General features: G+C 45.2%; 4 protein-coding genes across 5 annotated transcripts; 1 reads left to right on the top strand and 3 right to left on the bottom strand.

The window, feature by feature from the left end:
- Nucleotides 1–577: 577 nt before the first annotated feature.
- mvk (mevalonate kinase) lies at nucleotides 578–6,951 on the bottom strand. The gene is made up of 11 exons (XM_083673104.1): nucleotides 6,918–6,951; nucleotides 6,596–6,686; nucleotides 6,254–6,401; nucleotides 5,996–6,143; nucleotides 5,067–5,222; nucleotides 4,753–4,856; nucleotides 4,564–4,609; nucleotides 4,209–4,299; nucleotides 3,565–3,681; nucleotides 3,075–3,228; nucleotides 578–1,391 (listed from the first exon to the last, which is right to left on the bottom strand). The coding sequence occupies exons 2-11, from the start codon at nucleotides 6,671–6,673 to the stop codon at nucleotides 1,240–1,242; spliced, it is 1,194 nt and encodes a 397-aa protein (XP_083529230.1). The 5' UTR covers nucleotides 6,674–6,686; nucleotides 6,918–6,951; the 3' UTR covers nucleotides 578–1,239.
- A 199-nt stretch (nucleotides 6,952–7,150) lies between these two features.
- Nucleotides 7,151–9,888, top strand: mmab (metabolism of cobalamin associated B). The gene is made up of 9 exons (XM_083672876.1): nucleotides 7,151–7,304; nucleotides 7,520–7,578; nucleotides 7,676–7,769; nucleotides 7,853–7,910; nucleotides 8,013–8,085; nucleotides 8,214–8,311; nucleotides 8,623–8,687; nucleotides 8,881–8,940; nucleotides 9,030–9,888. The coding sequence occupies exons 1-9, from the start codon at nucleotides 7,201–7,203 to the stop codon at nucleotides 9,112–9,114; spliced, it is 696 nt and encodes a 231-aa protein (XP_083529002.1). The 5' UTR covers nucleotides 7,151–7,200; the 3' UTR covers nucleotides 9,115–9,888.
- On the bottom strand, nucleotides 9,264–12,603 carry aldh3b4 (aldehyde dehydrogenase 3 family, member B4; the record flags this gene model as incomplete). The annotated part of the gene is made up of 9 exons (XM_083672875.1): nucleotides 9,264–10,117; nucleotides 10,252–10,351; nucleotides 10,450–10,616; nucleotides 10,758–11,147; nucleotides 11,269–11,350; nucleotides 11,439–11,524; nucleotides 11,612–11,732; nucleotides 12,175–12,285; nucleotides 12,430–12,603. 9 exons carry the CDS (start codon nucleotides 12,601–12,603, stop codon nucleotides 9,918–9,920), a joined length of 1,431 nt encoding a protein of 476 aa, XP_083529001.1. The 3' UTR covers nucleotides 9,264–9,917.
- Nucleotides 12,604–13,673: 1,070 nt separating this feature from the next.
- ube3b (ubiquitin protein ligase E3B) lies at nucleotides 13,674–25,117 on the bottom strand. 2 transcript variants are annotated; one of them, XM_083674187.1, is made up of 28 exons: nucleotides 24,938–25,117; nucleotides 24,358–24,479; nucleotides 23,964–24,133; nucleotides 23,632–23,749; nucleotides 23,334–23,393; nucleotides 23,108–23,212; nucleotides 22,910–23,006; nucleotides 22,729–22,814; nucleotides 22,500–22,582; nucleotides 22,057–22,162; nucleotides 21,828–21,948; nucleotides 21,425–21,602; nucleotides 21,005–21,171; nucleotides 20,605–20,772; nucleotides 20,346–20,517; nucleotides 20,017–20,135; nucleotides 19,775–19,889; nucleotides 19,535–19,634; nucleotides 19,313–19,432; nucleotides 18,943–19,119; nucleotides 18,737–18,847; nucleotides 18,444–18,581; nucleotides 18,037–18,102; nucleotides 17,892–17,950; nucleotides 17,529–17,711; nucleotides 17,214–17,325; nucleotides 16,949–17,041; nucleotides 13,674–16,776 (listed from the first exon to the last, which is right to left on the bottom strand). In XM_083674187.1, exons 3-28 carry the CDS (start codon nucleotides 24,122–24,124, stop codon nucleotides 16,585–16,587), a joined length of 3,207 nt encoding a protein of 1,068 aa, XP_083530313.1. In that variant the 5' UTR covers nucleotides 24,125–24,133; nucleotides 24,358–24,479; nucleotides 24,938–25,117; the 3' UTR covers nucleotides 13,674–16,584. The 2 variants fall into 2 exon arrangements, with proteins under 2 accessions (XP_083530313.1, XP_083530312.1); XM_083674186.1 differs by having other exon boundaries at nucleotides 24,358–25,117.
- Between the last annotated feature and the right edge of the window lie 35 nt (nucleotides 25,118–25,152).

Here is a 25,152-nt window from a genome sequence, read left to right as displayed (position 1 = left end):
CTAGAACCTTCCAGACCCCCCCTCCCCTCACTCAGGTCATCCCAGACTCCTCTGATTAAAGCACATCAGAAATAGAGGAACAGTTGCTTTGAATAATTCCAAAGAGAGACTGTTAAACATACTGCAGTACGACATTATGCTCTTCTTGAATTAGAGAAACTTACAGTACTTCCTGTATTACATGCAGCACTAGAAAAGTTAACAATGTAATTCAAAAACCAGGTTGAGAAGGTGGAGTATGATATGTATAATATATATTACACTGTAAATAACATCTTTGTTCAAGTGCTTTACTGTACAGTTTTTGATTTGCGGTCGACCAAAGAAATGTCATATTAAATTTCAGCTCTTGTGAAGAGCTTGAGGGGATGTCTTCAGGAGATGGTCGACCACATAATGATATGGATATTGCATTTTTGCTTTGGGCCTTTGAAGATAAATGAACCCTGCTATCGTTCTTGGGATAGTGGTTTATTTCAAAATCCACATTAAATTATTCTGTATATAACTAGTCCTGGACTAGTTGGTGGCCAGCAATTGCTCCCGATAAGTAAAGAAACAGACACATTACTTATGTTTGAAACATTGAAATGAAAATGTGATTTATTTGCCGTTTTAGAAGGGTAGTTTAACAATTAATGTATAACCCACAAAAATCATAATAATCAGAGAGATCTGTTGTCAATTCTGACATTTTGCTGCCATCTACTGGACAACTAGCTCACAACACCCTCCATTGGCATTATCAACAATCAAATATCTCACCAAGGAAAGCATTGGCATGTTACTTAGGTACATCATACCTAGTCTCCAAGTTCATGATAAGCTTATGGAAAACAGTGAAAATCCACACAAATCCACTTCATTCAAAGAAATGAGGAGGGATCAGATGGAAAACTGAAAAGTAGAAAACTACTACATTTGTGGCATGATCGCCTTCATAGTGCCAAGATTTCATGACATTGCATAATTATAATTAAGTTCCAAAAATGTGCAAAGTTAGTTGCCGTGATTCTTCTCCCAAATTTAGAGCATCTTGAATCACAGTGGTCTTAAGCCAGGCGAAGCATAGGGTGGTATGGTCCTTCGCTGACTTCAGACTTCAGTTGTGTCTCTGGAGGAAGAGCTCAGGGGGGCACACCTCCTGTTCACCCATGGCCAGTCTGGTCTGGTCCTGGTCTGGTCTGGTCCTGGTCTGGTCCTGGTCTGGTCTGGTCCTGGTTTGGTCTGGTCCTGGCCTCAGTAGGAGTTTAAAACCTCCATGACCTCCTCCTTCACTGAGAGGGAAGAGTGTTGCAGGACACCTGCAGCTCCTATACTCGTTTCCCAGCAGTCATAGCCACAGCCCCTCAGATCCTGGACTGTGTTCTGGACCACCGAGCTCTCCGTCTCTACCAGAGGAAAACAAAAACAAAAACAATGGCGCACAGGAAGCCCAAACAAAAAAGCAGAAACCCAAACAAAAAGCACAAAGAAACGTGTGTTTGCCCATTCTATATGTCTGCTCCTACTGCCTCAGCTTGTTCACACCTGCAGGAGGTATTTACCCCCTTCATCCCTGAGAGAAAGACCAGAGAGACACACTCTGTGCTCTGTTGAGGTGGGGAACAGCCTGGTGTGTGAGTGTGAGGAGTCAGGAGTCACTGCTGTGAGAGCTCAACCTGCAGAGCCCCTCCAGATACCAGCAGAAGGCCACACACCAGGGGACCAGGAATGGAACTAAACAAATGACTGGAATTCTTTACAGGAGAATACCTCACATCTGTAAACATAGGGGCCTTAAATGCTAAGGGTATGAATGTGTCAAGCAGGGGAGCCATTTTCAAGTCAGTGCAAGTGAGAGCCTCCCACTGTGTTGGTGAAAACAGAGGTAAAGATGGAAATGTTGCCACTTGCCAGTGACATAAATACATCTACCATAGTGGTAGAATTAACAAGACAGGAAGGTTCTCTCACTAGGGGCTCCTTTTCTCACCCAGATCAAAGTGTTTCAGCTAAAAGATGTTCAGAGAGCATAGGTGAAAACAGACACTTGAGGAACTTTTGGGAAAATAGCTGCAAACCAGAAAAACACTTGCTACAACAAGGCCAATCAACATCATTTGGGGCTATATTTAGGAGATCTTAAACGTATTAAAATTCAATGCGTCAAAGGCTGCAGGCATAAACAAAGAACGCTGCAAATTCAGACAGGTTCTCTGCCTGTTTGTTTTGTCAGAGAGAGTGACAAACAGTCTCTCTCTCTCTCCCCCCCCCCCCCTCTCTCTCTCTGTCTCTCCCTCTCCCCCTCCCTCTCCCTCTCTCTTTCCCCCTCCCCCCCTCCCCCTCTCTCTTTCCCCCTCTCCCCCTCCCCCCCTCCCCCTCTCCCCCCCTCTCCCCCCCTCTATCATAACCTGTCACTTTGAGAGCTTTTCCAGAACATGAGGAGGATGGGGGAGGATGGGGGAGGATGGGGGAGGATGGGGGAGGATGGGGGAGGATGGGGGAGGATGGGGGAGGATGGGGGAGACTGGAGGCACATAAAACGACCTAAATGACCTCAACTTTGACTCACTCTCTTTTGTCAGATGGAGCCAAACCTCGGCCTCCACGCGTGAGGCTACATAACCAAACCTCGGCCTCCAAACCTCGGCCTCCAAACCCCGGCCTCCACGCGTGAGGCTACATAATCAAACCTCGGCCTCCAAACCTCGGCCTCCACGCGTGAGGTAATCAACATAATCAACATGCAGGAGGCATTCAGAGAGATGGCGTCTTAATGACGTCATAAAACATATCTGAGAACTGGGCTATCAGCAACTCTGCTGCATCTAGATTCCCATTGAGAATGGGTTAGGGTTAGGGTTAGGGTTAAAACTGGGCTATCAGCAACTCTGCTGCATCTAGATTCCCATTGAGAATGGGTTAGGGTTAGGGTTAGGGTTAGGGTTAAAACTGGGCTATCAGCAACTCTGCTGCATCTAGATTCCCATTGAGAATGCTGACCAATCTAACACACAGGGCGATGCACATGTCAGGGTGGGATCCATATGTTTGTGTGAGGCAGTTGAATGGACGGAAGGGGGAGCAGATACCTGGTCTCAGGAGGGTGATGCCGCAGCCCCCTCCCCCAGCGCCCGTCAGCTTGCTGTGCAGCCCCCTGGCTAGAGTGACTCGGCACAGCGTGTCCAGGGCCGGGTGTCCCACCCCCAACACGTTAAGGTGGTGTTGGTTGATGTCAATGAGCTCCTATGGAAGAGATAACAGCTGCAGTCAGGACAACACTGTTCCTTCTCCACATGGAGGGTTGGAGACATCCCACCACACTAAACACCTCTTCACCACCACCACTCCCCTGTGCTCGTTTCTCTCCTGTTAACAGCATTGTGACTGCCTACGGCCCCTGGTCTGAGCATTGATTACTTTATCTTATAATGACTGATGGATAGATGATTCACTTACTTAGACAAATGTATTTGTTGTAAGTCGCTTTGAATAAAGCCGTCTGCTAAATGCCATAAATGTAATGTAATGTAAGAACACACAGTGTCTATATCACAGTGCGTATGTGGTTCTATATTGTACCTCTAAGACATTGTAGTGCTCTGCTGTGGGGTCACTGGTCATCTCTGACAGGGTTTGCTCACAGGTGCAGGAGACAGACTCTACTGACTCCAGCACAGGCTTCATTACAGAGGGAAACTGGAGTTGGAAAACAACATGAAATTATAATTAGTTAATTATGAATTAAGAGAACTTTCAATGAATTACAGACTTTCTTACAGTGTATACTGTGCATATTTAGGAAGTCAAGAGTGTGGTATTACTAACAAGTGTACATACTGTATCAATGCAATATAAAAATACAAATAAATCCATAAAAGCATATTATATTACTTGGCTAATTAGCATTATACAAACAGTATTAAAGAAGCAAACGCTGGCTGTAACTTTGCTCTTTCCTTCTGATCAACACGGCCACAACACCACCGATCCACAGGAAGTGTGCACACCTGCTGGCGTCACCAAGGCAACGGCACACAGCGCTTAATTTCCATGTTTTATGCCTCAGAGTGTCTTTTCCATGCAGAAACACCGGCGATTACAGTAATTACAGGGTTGGGGAGGAACACACAGGGTTAGGGCTAGGGCTAGGGTTAGGGTTAGGGCTAGGGTTAGGGCTAGGGTTAGGGTTAGGGCTAGGGTTAGGGACAGCAGCCATTTAGTACCTTGTTCACTTTGTCCTTCACTCCAGCAACAAGTACCTTGGTGCTACGAGGGATTTTGGTGTTTGTGAGCAGGATCCTTAACGTTGGAACCCTACAAACATGTAAAAACCAGATCATCTACCACAGTGTGCTGGGTTATTCTCATCAGGACAGTCCCCTCATACGAGGAGCCCCACTAACTGTTACACTGTTCCTGAAAATGTCAATTCAGTATATTAGGAGATTTTAGTGAGATTTTAATTTAACTTTGATTTTAATCTTTGTGCTTAGAAATTTAGAAAATTAACTCAATTATATAATTAATCATTAATTATTCATCATATTCATTGTAATGTAAACACTGACGGGTCAGTACCTGCTCAAGGGTGTTATCTTCCCAGAATGGTACCTCAGGATTCCTCCTACAAGAGTAAAAACAATGGGATAAAATGTAAACTTCAGTTTTAAGTTAAGAACCTGTAGTATCAAACAGTGAATGCGTAGAGTTTAGAATAAGCTTGGTCCAGGAGTGTCACATTGGCCTGTGGAGGGGTCCAGGTCTTACCCCAGGTCCCTACAGCATTGTCTACCCCAGAGGGGTTCCCATGGATGATCCTCTCTCCTTGGAAAGCCCACCTGTTGATCAGCTCCATCTCCTCCTCTCCCCACCTAGGTGTCACAATGACAGACACAACATTACTAACAAGGTGATGCCCACTGGATCTTCACACTCTGTTTGCAATGTTCTTCTGGCCCTTCATGTTGCCTCTGATCTGCCCAGCCCCACCCAACCCACCATGTCAATCAAATGTTAGCTTTACATGTGAGTGGGCTCCAGTACATCACCGGTGGTCTCCTGGTGTGAGGGCGGGTCATTACCTCGCTGTGTCACCCTGGTCCGTCAGCGGAGACCGTATGGCCCCACTGGCAGAAAGCAGACTTGCAGCCAGACACACAGAGAAGGCAGCACTGGAACCCAGACCCGCACCAGTAGGCAACTCTGACCACACAGACACCGTCAGGCTGGGCAACTCACTGGACAAGATGAACAAGAAACATGATCATTAAACACGCTGAATTTCAATCCCTGGGTAAAAATGGACCACACAACTTCAATTCACAGCAAAAGCAGTGAAAAATCAGTAGGAACAAACAGAACACTAGACTTGAACAGGCTTTGGGCACCTCTCACATGATTCCCGTTCTGCAGCCCTCTTCGCACCGCTCCCCACCCCAGCATTTCCTTCCATCGCCATTCCACTCCCACACAGCAGTCCTTCCCATTACGAGCCACTAGCGTGTGCATCAGGAGGATGGGAGTGAGCCCAGAAGACCTGCTCAGCTGTCAATGGTCATGACAGGCTTCTTTTGGGCAGACAGGAGGATACTCTAAACTAATTGTCCGGCTCCCCTCCCCAGGGACAAACACATCCAGACTTGTTAAGGCTGCAGTGTGGCCCAGTGCCAGACTCTCATTAGTGCCCCGTCCTGTCAGAGCCCGTCACCCCCTTCAGACACGGCAGCACCATGTCAGCACCCATTAGGCCTGCCCACCACCTGCAGGCCTGATGCTCCCCAGCATCTGCCTGCTCCCAGCTGCTCAACACGGCCTCACTGACATGGCAACTTTTTCAGGGTCTGGCAGAGTATGTCAATCTGACTCATTCATTCTAACTCATTTATTATATTGAAATGTAATTTGTTCAGTTTTTTCAAGTTTCACTGCAGAGCATTTCTGCGTTACTCTGTGGACATGTTGTGTCCTATTGTGTGTCAGTTAGCTGTATTAAATACCATGTCACTCTTACCCTGACCCAGCAAACACAGAGACGTAGATGTAGAGGAAGGCCAAGGTGGCCATGCTGCGGGTATCCAAGGTTCCGTTTGTTACACCGACTAAGTCACGCAGTTTTCTGACAAGCTCATCGTCAAGCTCATTCAAATCTTCCATCTTAGCTGTAAAATAAAATGACAATATATTAAATTATCCTACGAAGAATACAACTGCTGATCAAAGGGGGGTTAAGTGAGTGAGTGGTACTCTATTCCCCAGCCCTGGGCCTCACCAGCAGAGTCAGGGAGCAGCTTCTGCAGGGCAGTCAGATCCCAGGTCAGGAAAGTGTGGATATTTGGGAGGTTGATACACACTTTTCCAGTGCTGGTGGCCTGCAACCTTAAATATGTTCTTAGGTTCAAACTCACAGCCAGAGCCACCTAGGAAGGGTTGGAGTAAATAGTCCAATTCAGCATGGTTGGAAAAGTGAACTCATTGAATGTGTAAATCTCATGGCACATGGTGTGGATCAGCACTAGTAACAGAACAAGTACAAGGGGCACAAAACGACACCAGACATCCATGAAGATCTAGACATCCTTTATTCACTATTCACTCATCAGACGACCCCTACCTTGCCGTGCACAACCGCATGTTCTCCGTGGAGGATGGCTTTACCGGGCGCAGACACGAGGCATTCTCTCATATGCATTCTGATAATAAATCTGAAATGTGAAAGAAGTCCGTCAACAGTCTGATGATCTACCTTCTCAACATCCACCTCATCAGTCAGGGAAATGACAGCTTAGAGGTTTATAGCGCTCAGAAAGTCCACACAACAAACTGTCTTCTTAGAACTCTACTTTAATTTTCAAACGTGATAAAACCTAGCTAATCACGAGAATGTCACCGATGCATAGCTGTAGCAAACAATAACTATTTAATTGCATATTTACCTGACAGTCTGGGACAGGCTGCCGTCCTGCTGACCTGCTTCACACTGAACTGGCAACAGGGGAAGGTGGAGCCGCGTCTGCTTCAGGCGTCCAATCAGCGCTCGAGCTGAGATGTACAGATCCTCCTGTCCAATCAACGTCGGTCTCTTCTCCTCGTGCCATTGGTCGTGTGATGAAGTGTCCCTCCCCCTCGGTTACGGGTGCCGCAGACAGACAGAAGGCACTTAGATTACATCACGCGTTGTTTAGCTCTGGGTACCATAACCATAACCCAGGTCAAAACATGGCTTCACTGATGACCAAACCCTCTCATCTACACTGTATGCTAAAGACACTGAAATGTTTAAGTGTGCATTGGACAAAGACGTCATTTGGATCAGAAAGAAGGTAGCTACTGTATAGTGAACATCCGTGTATTGGGATATTGTCAACGTTTTTAGCCAGCTAGCTAGCTGGGTGTCGACATGGACCCCTGAGGTTTGACTGTAGAGACGAGCTGCAGACGGACGCGACGATGAGGAGTTAAAAACACACAAGTTACTGTTGAAATGCCCCGCGATTAGTATGATTAATATCCCTCTGGTTGGTTTGATTCCTGACAGATATGCAACTGAGGGAGACAGCAGGATCCCCAAGATATACACCAAAACTGGAGATAAAGGTGGTTTGAAGTCTAAATCAATACTCATTGTAATTCATTGAACATTACATTGTAATTTCAACAAAAAGCTTGGTTCCTCCTCCTGTCTTTCCTAAAGGTTTTTCAAGTACATTCACTGGAGAGAGAAGACCAAAGGAAGACACCGTGTTTGAAGCATTGGGATCAGCAGATGAGTTGTCATCAGCTATAGGGTGAATATACAATCTGATCTTCTATTATTCTGCTCTGGTCCCCTGAGGGAATCTATCTCACTGTCTTGTATTTTCTTCTACAGCTTGGCCAGAGAGTTTTGCGTCGACAAAGGTCATACATTCACAGATCAGCTAGACAAGGTCTGAGTGTCAACTGTTTTTAAGAATTTTTTTAAAATCTTACAAGACTGGTTAACAAATGTCAATACATTTTTTACTCAATGCTGCCTTTTTATCTCATAGATTCAGTGTATTTTACAAGATGTGGGATCAAACATTGCCACACCTCAGTCATCTGCAAGAGAAAGTCACATAAGTAAATAGTCTTTGTAAAAAGATCTCTAACTGAAATGGTATTTTTGTTCTGAGAAGAGGCATATCTTCTTGGTGAATTCACCATACATTATGTCATGTCAATTTGACCTTACTTTTCTTTTTGAACAGAGAAAACAAAGTTCAGCTCCCAGCCAGTGGCGGACCTGGAAACCTGGATTGATAAATTCACAGAAGCGCTTCCACCACTGACAAACTTCATATTGCCTGTAAGCCATCATACCTGCCTGGGAACTATTCTGCTTCACAGAAACATACAGTATGTGATGAAGTCAATAACCTGGAGATGATGAGAGGGACTTAGGAACACCCGAGGCTCCTATGAACGCTGACATGGATCCAGAACATAGCTTTCTTTTTAGTTAAAGCGTGTGCAAAGCTCTAAAGCAGCTTATTACATTTTTTACACGTTTTACACAGTGCAGTGATTTTATGGAGAGGGAACATTGTGAGGACAGACTGTTGTGTAGTGCTTGGTCTTCTTGGTCTTCTGTGCTCATGTCTTTGTTCTGTTTTCCAGTCTGGAGGAAAGAGCAGTGCTGCTCTACATGTAGCACGGACCGTGTGTCGCCGAGCAGAACGCAGGTCCGTTTCAGCATGTCTCAGCCCAGCCCAGCCCCCCCCCCCCAGTCCTGATACTGTTTTAGCATGTCTCACCCCCCCCTTATGATAATATTGAGCATGTGGAAGTTATACTGTTCAATACCAAACATTGTGATCCAGTAGCAGCCTTGTCATGCAGGTGCTCATCATTGAGGGCGATGTGTTCTTTTTACAGTGTTGCCCCTATTGTGCGCTCAGGTGAGGCCGATCCTGACGTTGCCAGATTTCTCAATAGGTATGTACATCACTGAAATGTGCAGACGTTATGTTTCACAAAGTCAAAGTGCTCCATTTCTTAACCCCTCGTCTTGTCTCTTCATTTAGACTGAGCGACTACCTGTTCACCGTGGCCAGGTACACAGCTATGACAGAAGGCAAGGAGGAGAAGATATACAAGAGACCTGAATGAGGCTACTGATGGGAGAATGGGGAAGTGGCAAGACAATCCTATTGTTGTCCAAAAAATCATGAGATGGAACATCTTACATTTACTATAAAGACTTTGGTCCAAATGGCTACTTTGCCTGAGGAAATATACTGAACTTTTCCTGAAATGTGAGAAAGGGGTTTCAACAGTTTTGAAACGAGTATGGTCCCATCTGAATTAGAGGAAAGCAGGTGGGAAAACCACAGTACCTACACATTGATGATAATGCATCTTGAATGAGTAAAACAACAATTTATCAGTGCCAGTACAATATACAGTCACATTGACACATTGTGCATTCTTGTATCTGAAGATGTTCTGTAAGTTTTGTAACAAAAGAGGCTTCAATACGGTTTGACTGAATTATTTTAGATTGATTAACATAATACATTACTGGAAAGGAAACATGATGGTGAATAAATAATGCTTGATCATAAACCTACAGATGTGTACAGTATACAGTGTTTGTACAGATGGGCTGTAAATAAACTCATTAATCATCACTGCATCATTATGTTGAGGAATGGATCTCAATGAACTGTAGAATGCTAAACGTTATATTGAAGACCAATCAAAGACACTCCTCTGAAACACTCTTAAGAAGTAACTCATGTAGTGCTTATGGACCAGTGCAGCTGTACCAACGCCATATCCCAGAGATATCTCCTCTCCATCTCTCAGACCCTCACAGCACTGACATGACATTTGGAAGCCACTGCCAGGGCTGTCCAGGACGCAGTGAAGACAGGCTGCATCATCTAACATGGCTCTATCCTCCCACTCCGTCACATGATCTGACACCAGCCCTGGTTCCTCTTGGAAAGGGTACTGGCCCATGTCATAAGAGACAGATTGCGGTCCTCATAGGGTGGGTAGCGCAGGTAGGTGACACACTCGATCTGTGTGCCTCTGAGCAGACACGATTTCCTGTAGGAGAAGGTGTCAAAGCTGTAGCGCCCATGGTAGGAACCCATCCCGCTGGCACCTGTCAAGAGACAGAACATTAATTATGCATTTATTCACTACGGTGCTTAGCAGACGTCTGTATCTGCCCGGCGCGGCACAATCACTAGTCCAGCTCTGTTCACTGATAAGAGCAGTGATCTGACAGTAACTTACCTACTCCCCCGAAAGGGAGAACCACCATCAGGCTCTGCAGGATGCTGTCATTGGAGCAGAAGCTTCCACTGGAGGTCTCACTCATCAGCCTGGATATGACCTGCTGGCCAGGGAGGCCAAGGGGTGTGACAACAGACCTATGTTATATTTGTTGTGTGTATGACTATGTGTGTGTATACATTGAACACTGTCATTCACCTTGCTGTTGCTTGAGTAAGCATACACACAGAGAGGTTTCTCCTTCTGGTTGATGAAGGAAATGGCCTCATCCACACTGTTCACAGTAAGAATTGGAAGAACTGGTCCAAAAACCTCATGCTGCATGATGGGGTCTGCATCCACCACCTCCGTCAGAATTGTTGGTGCTTCACACACAAAAATACATGTAGGACACTTTCAGATGTACAAAACATACATCTACAGTGGTAATACCTTTTTTTTTTTTAATAGGTACATTCATAGAAGTTCTAAGAAACAAAAAAATACATCAATTCCCACTTACTTACCAATATATTTCTCTGCTTCGTTCACCTGGCCGCCCACAACAACCTTGCCAGACCTCCACAGCAGGTCCTTGGTGTGGTGGAAGTTCTCCAGGTTCACCATGCGACCAAAGCTCCTGGACTCCCGGGGGTCCGAGCCGTAGAACTGCAGCAGGCAGCAGCGCAGCGCCTGGACCAGCCGTGCTTCAGCATCAACGTGGCACAGAACGTAGTCGGGCGCTGCCACACTCTGCCCGGCATTGTGGAAACGTGCCCAGGCAATGCGCCGTGCTGTGGTCGTGATGTCACACTGCTGGTCCACATAACAGGGGTTCTTGCCCCCCAGAACCAGGGTGACGGGTGTGAGTGTTCGGGCTGCAGCCGTGGCCACCCTGCTCCCATCCTCCCGGTTTCCTGGGGAATGACAGCCACATGTTGCTATAGTAACTAAACCTGAACCTTATAGCAGAGTACACACTGATTCTACCAAAACAAAGATGGTAAAACAGTAAAGAGTTACACCATCATGCTTCACCTGTGAAGAAGACATGATCAAATTTGAGATCCACTACTTCAGTCAAGTCATTCACCCTGGCAAGGATCACATGGAAGCACTCCTTTGAAGAGAGCAGGAGAGACAGTTAGAAACCAAATGCTAAGCATGAGGGAAACACCACCTTCACTGCACTATGAATTACAGCTCACATTGTCCAGGTATGAGGGAATGAGACGGTGGAGGAGCTCTGCTGTATGAGAGCTGTGTTCTGAGGGATTGAGGATCCCACAGTTCCCTACAGAAACAAACACAGCAGATCAGTCAAGGATCAGCATGCTCATGTTGACGAGTGGGCCTAAGTGATAGACTGTGGTATATTTACCTGCAGCGATGGCCCCTACTAAGGGCCCCAGACAGAGCTGGACAGGGCTACACCAGGCCCCGACAATCAGGATCACCCCCAGCGGCTCACTCACCACCATGCACTCATCCAATATGGTGGCCTACACAAATCAGAAAGAGGCAGAGAAGAGGGGCTTGCATTATCCAGTCAATCAGAAATCACATGAGTCCCAAGTGCAGCATGGACACAGTCATCACAGGGATCAGTTGACAGATGGACTAACAGAGATGGAACAACACTAACACACATTAAGCTTGAAACAGGGAAAGCCAAAGTCTCAGTTCTAATCTGATTTGGCCAGCTTAACACAATGTATGGCTTTGTAGCAGAAAGACAATATATTCTATTCAAGTGCCATTAAAACTTGTGTGTTTATGACAAAGTCCCAGAGCCATTCTCTAGAGCCCACTACAACCTCATTCTCTAGAGCCCACTACAACCTCATTCTCCAGAGCCCACTACAACCTCATTCTCCAGAGCCCACTACAACCTCATTCTCCAGAGCCCACTACAACCTCAGTTGGATTTAGCTGAACACACACCAGGTTTCTCTCGACACGTTGTGGCTCCATCCACTTGTTGAGGTTATTGATGGCATGAAGAGCCTCATTCTTCACCAGGATCAGCTCTGATAACACAGTCTCAAACCGTGGCTGCCAAAACCAAAACACTCAAGTATCACAAACACCCTTGGAAGAGATGGTGCATTAAAACATTGAACCATGTTGCACTGATAAAGTTGGTTACACTTTGGCTATGATAATTCAGAGAGATTTTAACCCATGTGCCCCCCCCACCTTATGGAGGTCCCTCCCAAGTGCATCCACAAAGTCACACTCATGTTCCACCAGCATTCGCACTATGGCCTCCAGCTGGGCCTGTCTGAAGCTCTCCTTGGCCGTCCGTCCAGCCTGGAAGGCAGCTCTGGCCCTCTTCAGCAGCTCCACACATTCCAGAAGATAGGTCTTCATACAGGGCTCCCCCAGCCTGGTTCTGTAACCCATAAAACAAAACCCACCATGTATTTCTGTGTATGATTAACCTGCATCTTCTAAATGTAGCAAACTCTGTAGTTTAAGGGCAAATATTGAATATGAAATATATCTAATTGAGATGAATTACAGTCCAGTACCTTCTGCATGTTAGGCGGCCATTCCTCTTGCATACATAGCAAACTCTTGCCTTCCCACTCATGTTTAATCTGTACAATGTTGGCCCCTCTAAATAGGTTTACAGTTATAAGCCTAATGCAAAGTATGTCCAGACTGAGGACAACCCCCAGTAAAATAGAGCAATACATGTCTCCAGCCAATCAGGCTATGTAATCCAGAAAAGTTACAGAAAAAGTGATTAATAAAAAACTTTCGACTGAGCAATAACATGTGGAAAATAACCGCAAGCATCCACACAGGTAAGCAGAGCCCGAACGAAAAACAATATAAAACATTGATTTCTCACAACACTTTTCGTACTATGATCGATTGTTTCTTTACTATTATAAATAAGGATACACAATTTAACGTGAATTTGGAAAATAGAGAGTGAAGTTGACACACTTACTTTCTCAATGCTTTGAACCACCGCGTTGGAGAGGGGCTTGGTGGGGTGTTCATTCTCCACGGAATCCAAAAATCCAGTTGTTAAAGTTGACCAGGGCGCTTCTCCTCCGTGCGTCAACCCCGAGGACGGGCGCAAACTGGCAGCTTAACTAGCACTGCTCTGAGCCTGCGCACTCCATAATTCGTTCTGGAAGAAACATGACATACATATGTCATCCTTCGTAAAAAGACAATTGGAACTCTCTTCTGCAAAAGTAAACCAATAAGTAATGTATTCCACAAACTGTGAAACCAATGATTTGGTGTTAGTAACTGCGCTCCACAGATTGAGAAGACCGTAATGAAAACTCGCCACTCGAACAGGTGGATTCAATCGGCTGTTTCTGACACCCATCATTTATGATAATTATACCACAGAACACCTCATCACTGGATTAAGTTAAGTTAAAGGAAACAAATGAAGGCACACTTTAGTTGTTAAAGGTTTTATAATAATTAATGGTTTACATGACTCAACAATTATGTTAATATTTTACAGCAGAAATGTTATTTTACACATGGACATGTTTTACACTGAAAAGCCTTTTCAACAACCTGTATTTCACATAGTGCAACCAGTTTCAAAGACACTTCTTTTAAAAAGGAGGGAGACAGTACTTTCACAGGAGTATGCTGCACATGTCCTGGATATTTTCTAATTCATAAAAAGATTTTGCAAGGTTTAATGACATCATTTAAAACTGATGAGTGACCTCATCAAACACAACAGACAAAGCTTGTGAGGTATCTTTCAGTCTCCCTGGACACAGAGGCTTTCTGTCTCTGCAGCCCCAATGCCCCGTTAACACTGTTACTTTACTATCTCAACACCGGGCTGCTTGGACAACTGATTAAAACAGGTAGACACATACCACTGAGAAACTGATTAGATTGATCAGAGAGCCTGTATATTGGACTTGTATGAGAGCACAATTCCCAAGTGTTCGCAACTATGCAAGGAGGGGTAAAACAGTCCAATAGAATCACAATGACATGTAGGGATTGACCTTTGATTGATGACATTGATCAAGTTGCAATGCAGAAAGAAAAGGTGTTCCAGCCATACTGGGGGTGGAAGTAGTGTCACTTTACACAGGAAAATGGATCACAGATTTCGGCTCATCGGTAGGTTTCAGATTACCAGATCAGATCATCACAACGTTGTTATTTTAGTTACTGGTCATTATACCAAGAGTCAATACAGGATGGATGAGTGATGACGTTCATGATTCATCTTGTAGGAAGCCTTTTTAATCTAAAATGGCCACAACCATTCATCCTTCAGCCATTCATCCTTCACAAAACACAGAATCAACCTGGGTTATTGCTTTTTCAGCCTTTTCATCTTTCAAACTGTTTAAGTTAAAGGTCGACTGTGTGACATGACATCAGTCCCTTGCCTTGCCTTCCACTGACACACTTCCTTAAATAGTCTCTTCTACCTCAAAATGGCAAATCAAATTAAAACTTCCAAACTCCAGTAAGTCATTCTAATGACCAATACTAAAAAAGGTTAAAACTGCATGCAGAGCAGAGAAAGGGGATGTGGGGGCTGTAAGGGAAGGAATACAGAAAACAATACTTTGAGATTGAGTTCATCAACCAACCCATGACATCATGTTGTAGGATTTGCTCCTGGTGTAACTCCTATCCACATGGCTTTGAGGTCCACAGACACGAGGGAACATCCTAAATGCAAATACATCTTTCCTGGTTGGTTCAATGGTGGTGGTGGGAGGTTATGAATTGTCTCTGCTACACAGGCTGAAGAATCAATACAGTATATGTAAATATCTTGTCCCATGTTTATGGCTTGATTCCAAGACGTACTGTAGTTACACCTGTGATGGAAGGACACGGTTGGACAGTATGAGGGCAGGAGGGGCAGGAGGGGCATTCATGAGGCACTCAGCGTTATTCAAAAGTGTAGAGAGAAATGTTCAGTTCCTTCCTTGGGGACAGAGAAATGTTCAGTTCCTTCCCTGGGGACAGAGAAATGTTCAGTTCCTTCCTTGTGGACAGAGAAATTCTCTTGATTGACTTCACTGTAACATGTTTTTTGGGGATGTCACTACCAGCAATGTGGAAAAACAATGGATGTCCATTTCATATCTGTTGTACTGTGGCTAGAACTCAACAAACTCAGCAAATTATATATAATAAAAAAACATCCCAATGCCACAGTTTGATCCATTAACAAAAGCAAAAAAGATAACTCAAGAGATGATTATCAGATCATGACATCCTTTGACTGTATCAAACACCAGCGAGATTAATGAAATGTTGACTAAATCATTTTGTCGTTGCTGTTCAAGATGTTGAGTTATTAAATGGATACATTGTCTAGTAGAGAACAGAGAAGTACAGGGACTAAAGCTAACGTCAGATGACCATCATGTGTACATGGGGAGGAAACGACTGAGGTCACCAATATTTAATCATTTAACTCATGAGGGACACAATATACACATATGACACAGGTGTCAACACAAGACCACCTCTGAAAAGTCAGTTCTCCTTCATGAAAGTTGTTGAACATGAGGCAGTGATTTGTCTTCTCTCTATAAAAGGTGCTTTCATCATGTTCAACAAAGACTCACCAGATGACAGCTGACAGTTGTTTGGATAACAACTTATATTCCAATATGTATAACAAAGCATCCCTTGGTTTTGATCAGATGAGGAGTCAATCACGTGTCTAATGGCTTGCATTGCATCTATATTGCTTTACAGTTGGTTTGACATGGGAGTGTAAGATCCTAGTATCATTCTGTTAAGCCTGAGAAATAGTAGAGATGTACAGTAGCCATTTTATTTCGGCAATTCAATAGGTTACATGTTCCTCCTTGTTCGTGAATCATAACATAGGATAGGATTTAAGGAGTGGTTGAGAGTAGAGCGGTCTTTCCAAATGTGCTGCTCCAACTTATCTTCTTTGCTTATTCAAAACACAAAAAAAGTCATCACTCCGGCAAGGGCAATGGCTGCCAATGCTTAGTAAATAATTGATGTCATGGTTACACAGGCAGCAATGGGCTTGAGAGCCCTTGGAGTGGGAGGAGCTTCCAGACTGATGGGGGTAGAGAGAGGTGGAGTTAATCTGGCTTCATGTTCTGAGTCAAGGGGAAGGGCCATGGATACGGTGTGGTTGCCATTTGATTTTGGTGAAGCTCCACTGATTGTAAAGGCTCCTGGTAAGCCTGACCCCTAGTCTGGGTAAGGGCGTTTCTGGCTCCTTGTTGTGCAGGCTGGCCCAGTGCAGGGGAGTTAGGACAGGCTGGCCCAGTGCAGGGGAGTTAGGACAGGCTGGCCCTGGGCAGGGGAGTTAGGACAGGCTGGCCCTGTGCAGGGGAGTTAGGACAGCTCAAAACCTGTGTTCATACTGATGGCATAGCGAAGTTTATCGCGCAGGATGCTCTTCTTGCTGTAGTTGGGCAGCTTGAGCAGGTTGAAGCAGGTGGATGAGGTGGGGAGGCGACCACCAGGCTCCTTCTTCCGGATGGTGAAAAAACCCCTGAGGACACTGCCCAGGGTGTCTCCAGTGTCCTAGAGACGAACACGAACACAGACATAAACACACACAGGAAGACATGAACACAGACGTGGAGACAACCTGATTACTTAAAATAAACGACCTCACAAAGAACAAAAGAGAGGGTGCTGTCAGCATGCTGTGTGGAACATCTAGACCACCATCCAATCATCCATGACTTCTCACCTGATCATCGGAGACCTCCACACAGCGGATGGAGAAGGGGGGCTTGAGGTAGGCAAAACCTAAGAGGGGGGGCCTTGAGCAGCTGGTAACAAACTGTAAACCCCAAACAACAACAAAAATATTACATTATAAGTACAAGTGTAGATAGCCTGACACTTCTAGGCCTCGAGAGGCGTCTCCAACAGTGGTTTACAGTCTAGTCTCCAACAGTCTAGAAAAGTAGATTTTTGGTCATCTGTTATTCTTGACATTTCAGGGGGTTTACCTTGAGGAACATGGCCCTTTCCTCAGCGCTGAAGTCACTGGACAGGATGTCCCACAGCCAGATGATGACCCTGTGGCTGCTGTGAAAGCCTCCGTAGTACACAGTGTGTTTCCTGAGAACAACAGAGACCAAGTCAACAAGCATCGTAGCTTAGTTATCACCGTCTCACAGTCAGCTAATGTTCACAAACACACCACCATTTGGACACTGTTGATAAGATTTCCCTTAAATGTTTGAGTGGGCAGGTGAAAAACCAAAGGCAACTGTGGGGTGACGTTAGGGGAATGATCAGGGTGGTCTCTGGGAATCACGCACTTGAGGTCGTCCAGGTCAATCTCAGCGTTGTCCCCGGAGACGAGGCGCTGGACCTCGGGGGTGGAGAACATGTGCAGCCACTCTGGGTTGATGATGCAGCGGAACCCCCGGATGAAGGCTGCAGTCTGCTCCTTGATCTGGGTGTGCATGCGGAAGTGCGCCATCAGGTGGATGTAGCTGATCCTGCAGCACAGGAAGCATCATTGGTCAGGTGAGGTCAGAGGGGGGTGGTTACACATACTGTAGTCAACAGTGTCAAGCAACACAAAAAAGACCTTATCTGGTGAACGTGTGAAGACATCATTGAATTGATATAAAACATTTTTTTTAAAAAAGGCACAAATTGGATTTGCATTTGCTCACTTGTTTTCATTGGTCACTGGCATGGTCTTTCCTCCTGGTATCAGCTCGTGACAGACCAGCTGCAAGGAAACATTTAGAAGGTGTTAGATCATAAAAGAGAAGAGGTTCAGAGAGTTCAGTTTTAGAGTTCAACCTCAGCCCCTACCTGCCCCATAACATCCTCGTCATACGACAGAGTCAACCCCAGGTCACCAACATCCCCATCGTAGCGCTGAAAGGGTTAAAGTTGCGGGTCAATCACACATAAAAAAAAAAAACACATTTTAGTAGTAACAGATAACAGCATATGAATATGGATCAAAGTAACCATAAACCAGGGGATACATTAAAATAATGTGAGATGGGCGCTTAGTGGCGTAGCACACTAATGCGCATACCACGTAATCGCAAGGTTCCTGGTTCGATTCCGACCCTCGACCTATCTTGCATGTCATCCCTCCTCTCTCTCCCATCCTTCCTGTCAATCTCTACTGTCTCTATCCCAATAAAAGCAGAAATGCCCTAAAAACATTTAAAAAAAATAAATAATAATGTGAGATGAGCTGTTGTCACCTTGATGGAGGTGAGGTTCTTGTAGAACTCGGAGTCTAGTGAGGGCAGCTCGTCGATGGAGCTGTAGAAAGTGCTGTGGTGGTGGCCCAAGACTTGGCTGAGGAAGAAGGAGGCGAAGGGAACATCCACCACAATGCCCTAAACACACACAAAGCAAAGACAGCCCAGCAGTGAGTGAAGAAACTCTACCAGGCAATATCATAGTGAAAGCAAGGTGGCCTGACCCTGGAAATGACTTTTCATCAAATGGCAAATTGCCCTTAGCTGTCAACCTCCTCAGTGAGCAGACACACCTCATACATGGCCTTGCCGAGCATCTTCCCCACAAACTCAAAGAGCTGCAGGTGGTTCTCGTGGATGTACGATGTAGGGGAAGGGTACAGCCGCTCATTTCCACTAGTAGTCTACAGGAAAAAGACATCATTACCATCATCAACATCATCACCAACAGCATCGTTCACAGACAATAAAATAATTAAAAAACACCTTGTGAAAGTACCTTAAAGAGGTTGAGTGCAGGGTTGAAGACTTTCTTAATGATCTCCTCCAGAAACTCCTTGAAGACGCCGTCCTGGTCAATACCAGCCTCATCCACACCGAGGTCGTTGACAAACTTCACGCGGATGACGCCTTTAATGGAATTCACTGGCAACCGGCGGAGCTGGTCGTATCCATCCTGAAGGGGGAGCGTCCAGACAGTGCTCAGTGTCAGTAAGTGTAACCACAGTGGTCAGTGTCAGTAAGTGTAACCCCTCGTAACACCTTTACCATCTCTCACTACTGACACGAGTGCTTTGTTACCGCTAGCCCTTTTACCCTTCACTAGTAAAAAGGTGTAATATAAGCAGGTAAATCAATTAACTCCATACCTCCAACATGCGAGAGCGGCGAATGGTGATATGAGTGACATGGGGGGAGGCCGAGCTCGTCTCCACCAATCCCAACGTCTCCTTCTCCTTGGTAACGATGTTCCGGAACAGTAGAACCCTCTAGATTGGGGAGGACGATGAACAGGAGTAAGACACAACACCGGGGTTACTAACACCAAGTGGGGGAAGAGCAGTGACATCATTCCGTCCCGATTCACTCACGTTTTTATGTGGAATGACATGGGGGATGTACTGCAGCACCAGCTGGGCTCTCCTCTTGCCCTTCTCCAGCTCTTGGAACAAAAGACTTGGCTTCAGGTCCCTGGATGCAAATATGCAAGAGTGAGTATGTGGCCTTCTAACACAATCAGACTACATAGATCACTGTCACACGCCCCAATGGGCTTCTGACAGTCCAGACATCTTATGAGTGATGAGGCGGCGTTTCTAATGGACACTCACTTGCGCAGCCAGTTGTCATCAGGTGAGAACTTCCTCCTGCAGTCCCGCTCATAGAGCACCATCTGCCAGCCATGAACACTGTGGAACAGGTCCAGCTTCTCTCCCTTAGCATTCTCTGTCAGGGACAACACGCATGACAGGCACTGACTTAGCAAATCTGTCATCAGCACATCTGCCGTAGGGCGCCTTGGGCAGCTTCACCTTCCAAGTCTTAGATTTGACATGGGAGGCAACACACTCACCTAGGATGCCATCCCAGATCATCTTGTACACAAACGTGTTCAGAAAGGAGGAGATGGTGACAAGCTCCTCTGTTTTGAAAGAGATCTGTTCTTCATAGACCTCTATGTCATCCAGGATTCTATGACAAAGGAAACATCATATACGACATTGATAAATATGAAACCCAGAAATGGTATTCTCTGCTGAAACATAGTAGTGTGATTGTGTATGTGTGTACTAGTAGTGTGATTGTGTATGTGTGTACTAGTAGTGTGATTGTGTATGTGTGTACTAGTAGTGTGATTGTGTATGTGTGCACTTCTGTTTTAAGTTTGTGGTTCAAACATACGTGATGAGGTGACGGGAACAGTCGCAGAAAAGCATGAGCATGGCCAGGAGCTGCTTGGACTCCTCTGTGTCATTGTTCAGGCACTCCAGGAACAGCTTGAGGCCCCCCTGGGGTCCCAGCTCACAGATGAAGGCCCAAAGCTTAGGCAGCAGGTCATCCAGGTATGTCAGGCCTGAGGGAACACCAGAGAAAGGGAGAGCATGATGAGCTAGCTAGCTAGCGTGCGTGTGGCGAATGGTTGAACCACTGACAGACTGACCTGTGAGGATCTGCAGTCGTATCTGGGTGAGTGTAGTGAGGGCCGTCTGGTAGAGGACACAGATGCTGCACACCTTCTGCACCTCGGCTGAGTCCACCCGCTTCCCCCCGACCGGTTTCAGGATGTTACGCACCGACGCAGACTTCTGAAACGCCCGCTTGAAGAGGTCTACGGCAAACATTCTACATCAGCGACACACCATGTGACTCCTTGTTTTTGTACCTCGACTTCTATAACAAACAGATTTCTGTCTAATACGTTGGATTAGTGGACTCTCAAAACTTCCAACAGAATGGAATCCATTAAGTGCTCAGAAAAGAAATATAAAAACAAAAACAATGACCCAACCGAACTCATGCAAAACACACAGAGGATACTACATGTTCCGAACGCCACTCACTCTTGACTGGCAGGTTGTTCTGTGACGTGGTTGGCTGCTGCGGCGGAGGCGTGGGCTCTTGGCTCTCTAGCTTTTTGCTGAGTACATCGCTGAAGAGTGTCCGGATCACAGGAACACCCCACAGGTACTGCAGCTGCCTGGTGACCAGCGGCATCGACTCATTCAGACTGGAGAGAGGAAGGAGGGGGAGAGAGAGAAGAAGAAGAAGAAGAAGAAGAAGAAGAAGAAGACGACGGCTCTTTATTTGGCCATGCAATCAATTTTCATCAATTGTAGGAATGTGATACGTGCACACGAGAGAGAGAGAGGGAGGGGGGGAGGGAGGGAGGGAGGGAGAGAGAGAGGGAGGGAGGGAGAGAGAGATCAGAGTGGCTCCATAGTTAAAAGCACATTCAGGTTGTCTGAGGGTCTCTTACTGACCCGTAGTCTACAGTTTGGGAGAACCAGCCCAGGACTGGGTGCCAGTGGGTGAGGTTGGATTTCTTCTGAGACACGTATCTTTGGCAGTAAGACAGCATGTCTGTCAGGTCCTTCACAAAGTCATTAGCTTCCTCTTCTAGCACTTTCTCATTGAGGTAGCCCAGGTGAATCAGGTTACCTGATAAGGAAATAACAGAAGCCCCACAAAGCAAACCGAAAAAACTGATTCAGTAACATTCTGTTCAGTATCCTCCCCAAAGCCTAGACACGGTACCTAAAAATATGCACTCACCCACACACACAAGTGCAAACACATACTGCATAGACAAAAACATAGTGTCAGTATATAGTGTCAGTATATAGTGTCAGTATATAGTGTCAGTGTGAGTATAACGGGTCCCACCCAGTAAGCAGAGGGTGTGGCTTCCCTCCAGGCACACACAGATGTCTACACACTGCTCCTCCCGGCTGAGGAACACAATGAACCTCCGCAGCAGGTCATGAGTCTGGATGGAGGTCATGCACTGCCCAGAAACAAGACATTCAGAGCTGTGTTAAGACACCCAAACTTCTCCGAATGTCATTTTACAAACTCTCTATACTATGACTGGTCTACATGTGAGTGTGTTTACCTCTGGGGTGAGGGCGCTGAGGTGGCATACGACCGCTGGAACAGACATGATGTGAATGAGGAAAGACCTCAGCAGGTTGTCAGAGAAGTGAGCAGCAATGACAGGTCTGGAAACAGAGACAGGTTACAGAAATGGCTCCCAAAGCTGGTACCCAGCACATCATACACATCATCCCAGCACATTATACACCAATAAGACTTCATTGTTTGGGGAACTAAGAGATCTTATTTTCCAAGCCATTGACTGAAGATTGAATAAGCAGAATGTGATCTTGGGTCCTAATCAAATCACAACAAACCCAATTATGGCAAGAGAGGAAGCAAAGAGCAGACCAGGAAATATCTACAAAAAGGTTTGCCTGCCCTCTGCTTGCAATAATGAAGTTGAGATCATGCATCTGTTTTCCGTGAATGGGGATTACTGGGCTTCCACTGACCACCCACCTTAAAGACAGTGTGAATATTGCTGTGAGGGTGCCCTTTGAAAGAGAGGGCCTGGAACGTGCCAATCCGTTGGTAAGTAGAATCTGTATCGGAAATACAAAAATGACAAAATCATCAAATTGCTAAATATTCCCTGAAATGTTAAAAACATAAATAACCATAAATGCAAATACAGCCATATTGAGCAACAGCATAGTAAGAATTAAAAAATGAGTGTGTGTTACACTACCTGAAGTACAGAATAAAATCCCTTTTGATTGAGGTGCCCCATGATGTTCTCACAGATCCGAGTCAGCGCTGGTCTGAGAGCCTCTCCTTCAGCAGAGGAGGGAACATTTTTTTTGTTGTTAGGATTTTTTAAAAGCAAGACGTGATCAGCAGATGTGTGTGCAACAATAGTGACCACTGACCTTTCCCTCTCACTATCTTCCAAGTTGAGGTGTCTGTGAAGGTCACTAACATGGAAAGGTACAGGGTCACCAGCTTATTGTCCTGCAGTATGTCAGGCTACAAGAGACGGAAGAGAAGGAACATAAGGATGGAATTACAGTGTGATACGAAAACACTCCCCCCGTTACCATGACAATTATCAAAGCATTCAGATTTACCTTTAACTTTTTCAGGAACTGGCAGGAGACCCAGAGGACATGTTTGATCTGTTTGATCCAGGGGATGGTGAGGTCTTTGGAAAGGGCCAATGACACATACCAAACCTGATGACCAATAAGAGAATCAAGTCACTGAAACAATCACAAACTGGATTCATTGAGGATCTGTACTGGTATTATTTGTTATGTGGACTCAGTGGATAAGTTAAGTCTTAAGCATACTCACTTTGGGCTCATTTTCAACCTCCATGCTGCTAAGAATGGAACGGCAAAGCTTCTCGAACCTCTGTGTAGCAAACAGTATCAGAGCTTGTTAAAATGTGAACTAAAAGTGACCCAAACCACTACAGCTATGTTTACATAAATCCTTCATAATGCCTTTGATTGAGTAAGTAGATAGCAAATGTTCTCCAGACAGCATCACATTTAGAATATATGAGTGTACCTTGCAGCCATTATGCATATCAACTGCACAACTAAGATTCAAATCAGTAAGTGCAAAATGTAAGATTTCATTAACTCACCAGCTTATCATCTTGGCAAAAAACAAATAATAACTTTCGTGCAATTTTGAAAATGGATAGTGCATTTCTTTTTGTTGTCCCAGTATCAGATGCTTGAAAGTAGTCATCAACATCTTTCCTAGTGAGGCAGAGAAAGAATTCTAACATGCTTATCATCAAACACATTGTTTTCAACAGATCGACTATTCTGACAGGCTCATAATCTTTCCACTAATGCAAAAAATCTAAGATAAATATTTGGATCTACTATTCATGAAAGCACATTTTACTTGACAGTCTTCTAGAGAGATCTGTCAAACTGCATAATGAAAAACACTGCCTGTAACGCTGACCTTATTTGCTTCTGCAGTCTGCAACGACAGAGGAACCTCCTGACCAGCGCCTGGATTCGGGTGGCTGCCAGGTCCTTCTCCTTGTGACCCTTCCTCTCCTCGCGCGCCTGCCTGGCTTTGTCCAGGAACTCTGACTTGGAACTCTGAGTTGCACTAAACATTGTGCACACCTAATACATTAAGCAAAAATGGGGAGATTTAATTGTTGCATAAACCAACAAATGCATCTATTGAAGAAAATGTATTGAGAAAGAGAAACATTAATATTCAAGCATGTTCATAACTTACATCTAGCTAAACACATAACATTGGTTTAAAATTACTTCAATTTTAACACTTATGTCAGATCAAACCAATAGGAAATCACAAACAAGCCAAATATGTTCTTATTTACCAGTATTTTCCCTTGATGATATTGTCTAGACCTTCTATGCTTCTCCAGACATCTGAGCGTCCTCAGGTTCCAGAGAAACAACCAGAGCTGTCGAGCCTAGAGAACGGATCAGTCGGTCATCTCTGCAGGGAAACAACACACAGCACTTCTGTTAGCAGTAACTAGCATTGATCAACCGAGCTGCAAGCCACTGTCAGGGTGTTCCTGTGAACAGCTGAGATGTGAACGGCAGCACAGCCCTGCTTCAGAGACAACAGTGGAACAGCAGCTCTCACTGCTGGTGAGGCTGGTCTCAAGAGATGACACATAGTTAGCAGAGGACAAGCTAATGTGGTTGCTAGCTGGTGAAGTGAGTGTCATTGACAACCAAACAATCAGAAAATATAAATCCTAATTTAACCACTTCTGTCTCTGTACGTCGCCTAGCTGACTGTTCTCACCCCGACCTCCTTCCTGCCTGCCGCTAGTTACCGCTAGCAGAAAGCTAGCTAGTAGCTATTTCGTATTCAATGTTTGACATTCTAATAAAAAGCATTTAATCAACATAACCCCCCACAGAAACACATAATTCAAGAATAACCTATGTTTTTCTGTCAATGCCACCGTGGCCAGTAAAGGCCGTGTCTCCGTTCTACCATGTAAACAATAACAGCCTACACGGACCGCAGCCATTAATCCTGCCGCTGTCGCACTCAAATCACTCCGAGTGGGATGTATATCTGTCAAAGTAGTCTTCATTAAAGTGGATTATGTCTCAATATTTATATATCATCTGACACACAGACATATTTGCAT

Source organism: Argentina silus, assembly GCF_951799395.1.
Source record: "Argentina silus genome assembly, chromosome: 7".
Classification (NCBI taxonomy): Eukaryota; Metazoa; Chordata; class Actinopteri; order Argentiniformes; family Argentinidae; genus Argentina; species Argentina silus.
Note: the sequence above shows the minus strand (reverse complement) of the source record. Positions and strands in the feature narration are given on the sequence as shown.

Bases quoted from the DNA above. Each gene is read 5' to 3' on its own strand.
- ube3b (XM_083674186.1), bottom strand. From the start codon at position 24,124: ATGTTTAGTGCAACTCAGAGTTCCAAGTCAGAGTTCCTGGACAAAGCC. The intron at 22,163-22,499 runs GTGGGTGGTCAG...CTCTGTTTCCAG, and splicing joins ATATTCACACTGTCTTTAAG to ACCTGTCATTGCTGCTCACT. The intron at 18,582-18,736 runs GTGTGTCTGCTC...GTGTGTGTTTAG, and splicing joins TCGGCAAGGCCATGTATGAG to GGCATTGTGGTGGATGTTCC.
- mvk (XM_083673104.1), bottom strand. From the start codon at position 6,673: ATGCATATGAGAGAATGCCTCGTGTCTGCGCCCGGTAAAGCCATCCTC. The intron at 3,229-3,564 runs GTACAATATAGA...TCTCTTCCATAG, and splicing joins AGCACTACAATGTCTTAGAG to GAGCTCATTGACATCAACCA. The intron at 1,392-3,074 runs GTATCTGCTCCC...TTCCTCTGGTAG, and splicing joins CATCACCCTCCTGAGACCAG to AGACGGAGAGCTCGGTGGTC.
- mmab (XM_083672876.1), top strand. From the start codon at position 7,201: ATGGCTTCACTGATGACCAAACCCTCTCATCTACACTGTATGCTAAAG. The intron at 7,579-7,675 runs GTGGTTTGAAGT...TCTTTCCTAAAG, and splicing joins CACCAAAACTGGAGATAAAG to GTTTTTCAAGTACATTCACT. The intron at 7,770-7,852 runs GTGAATATACAA...TTTCTTCTACAG, and splicing joins GAGTTGTCATCAGCTATAGG to CTTGGCCAGAGAGTTTTGCG.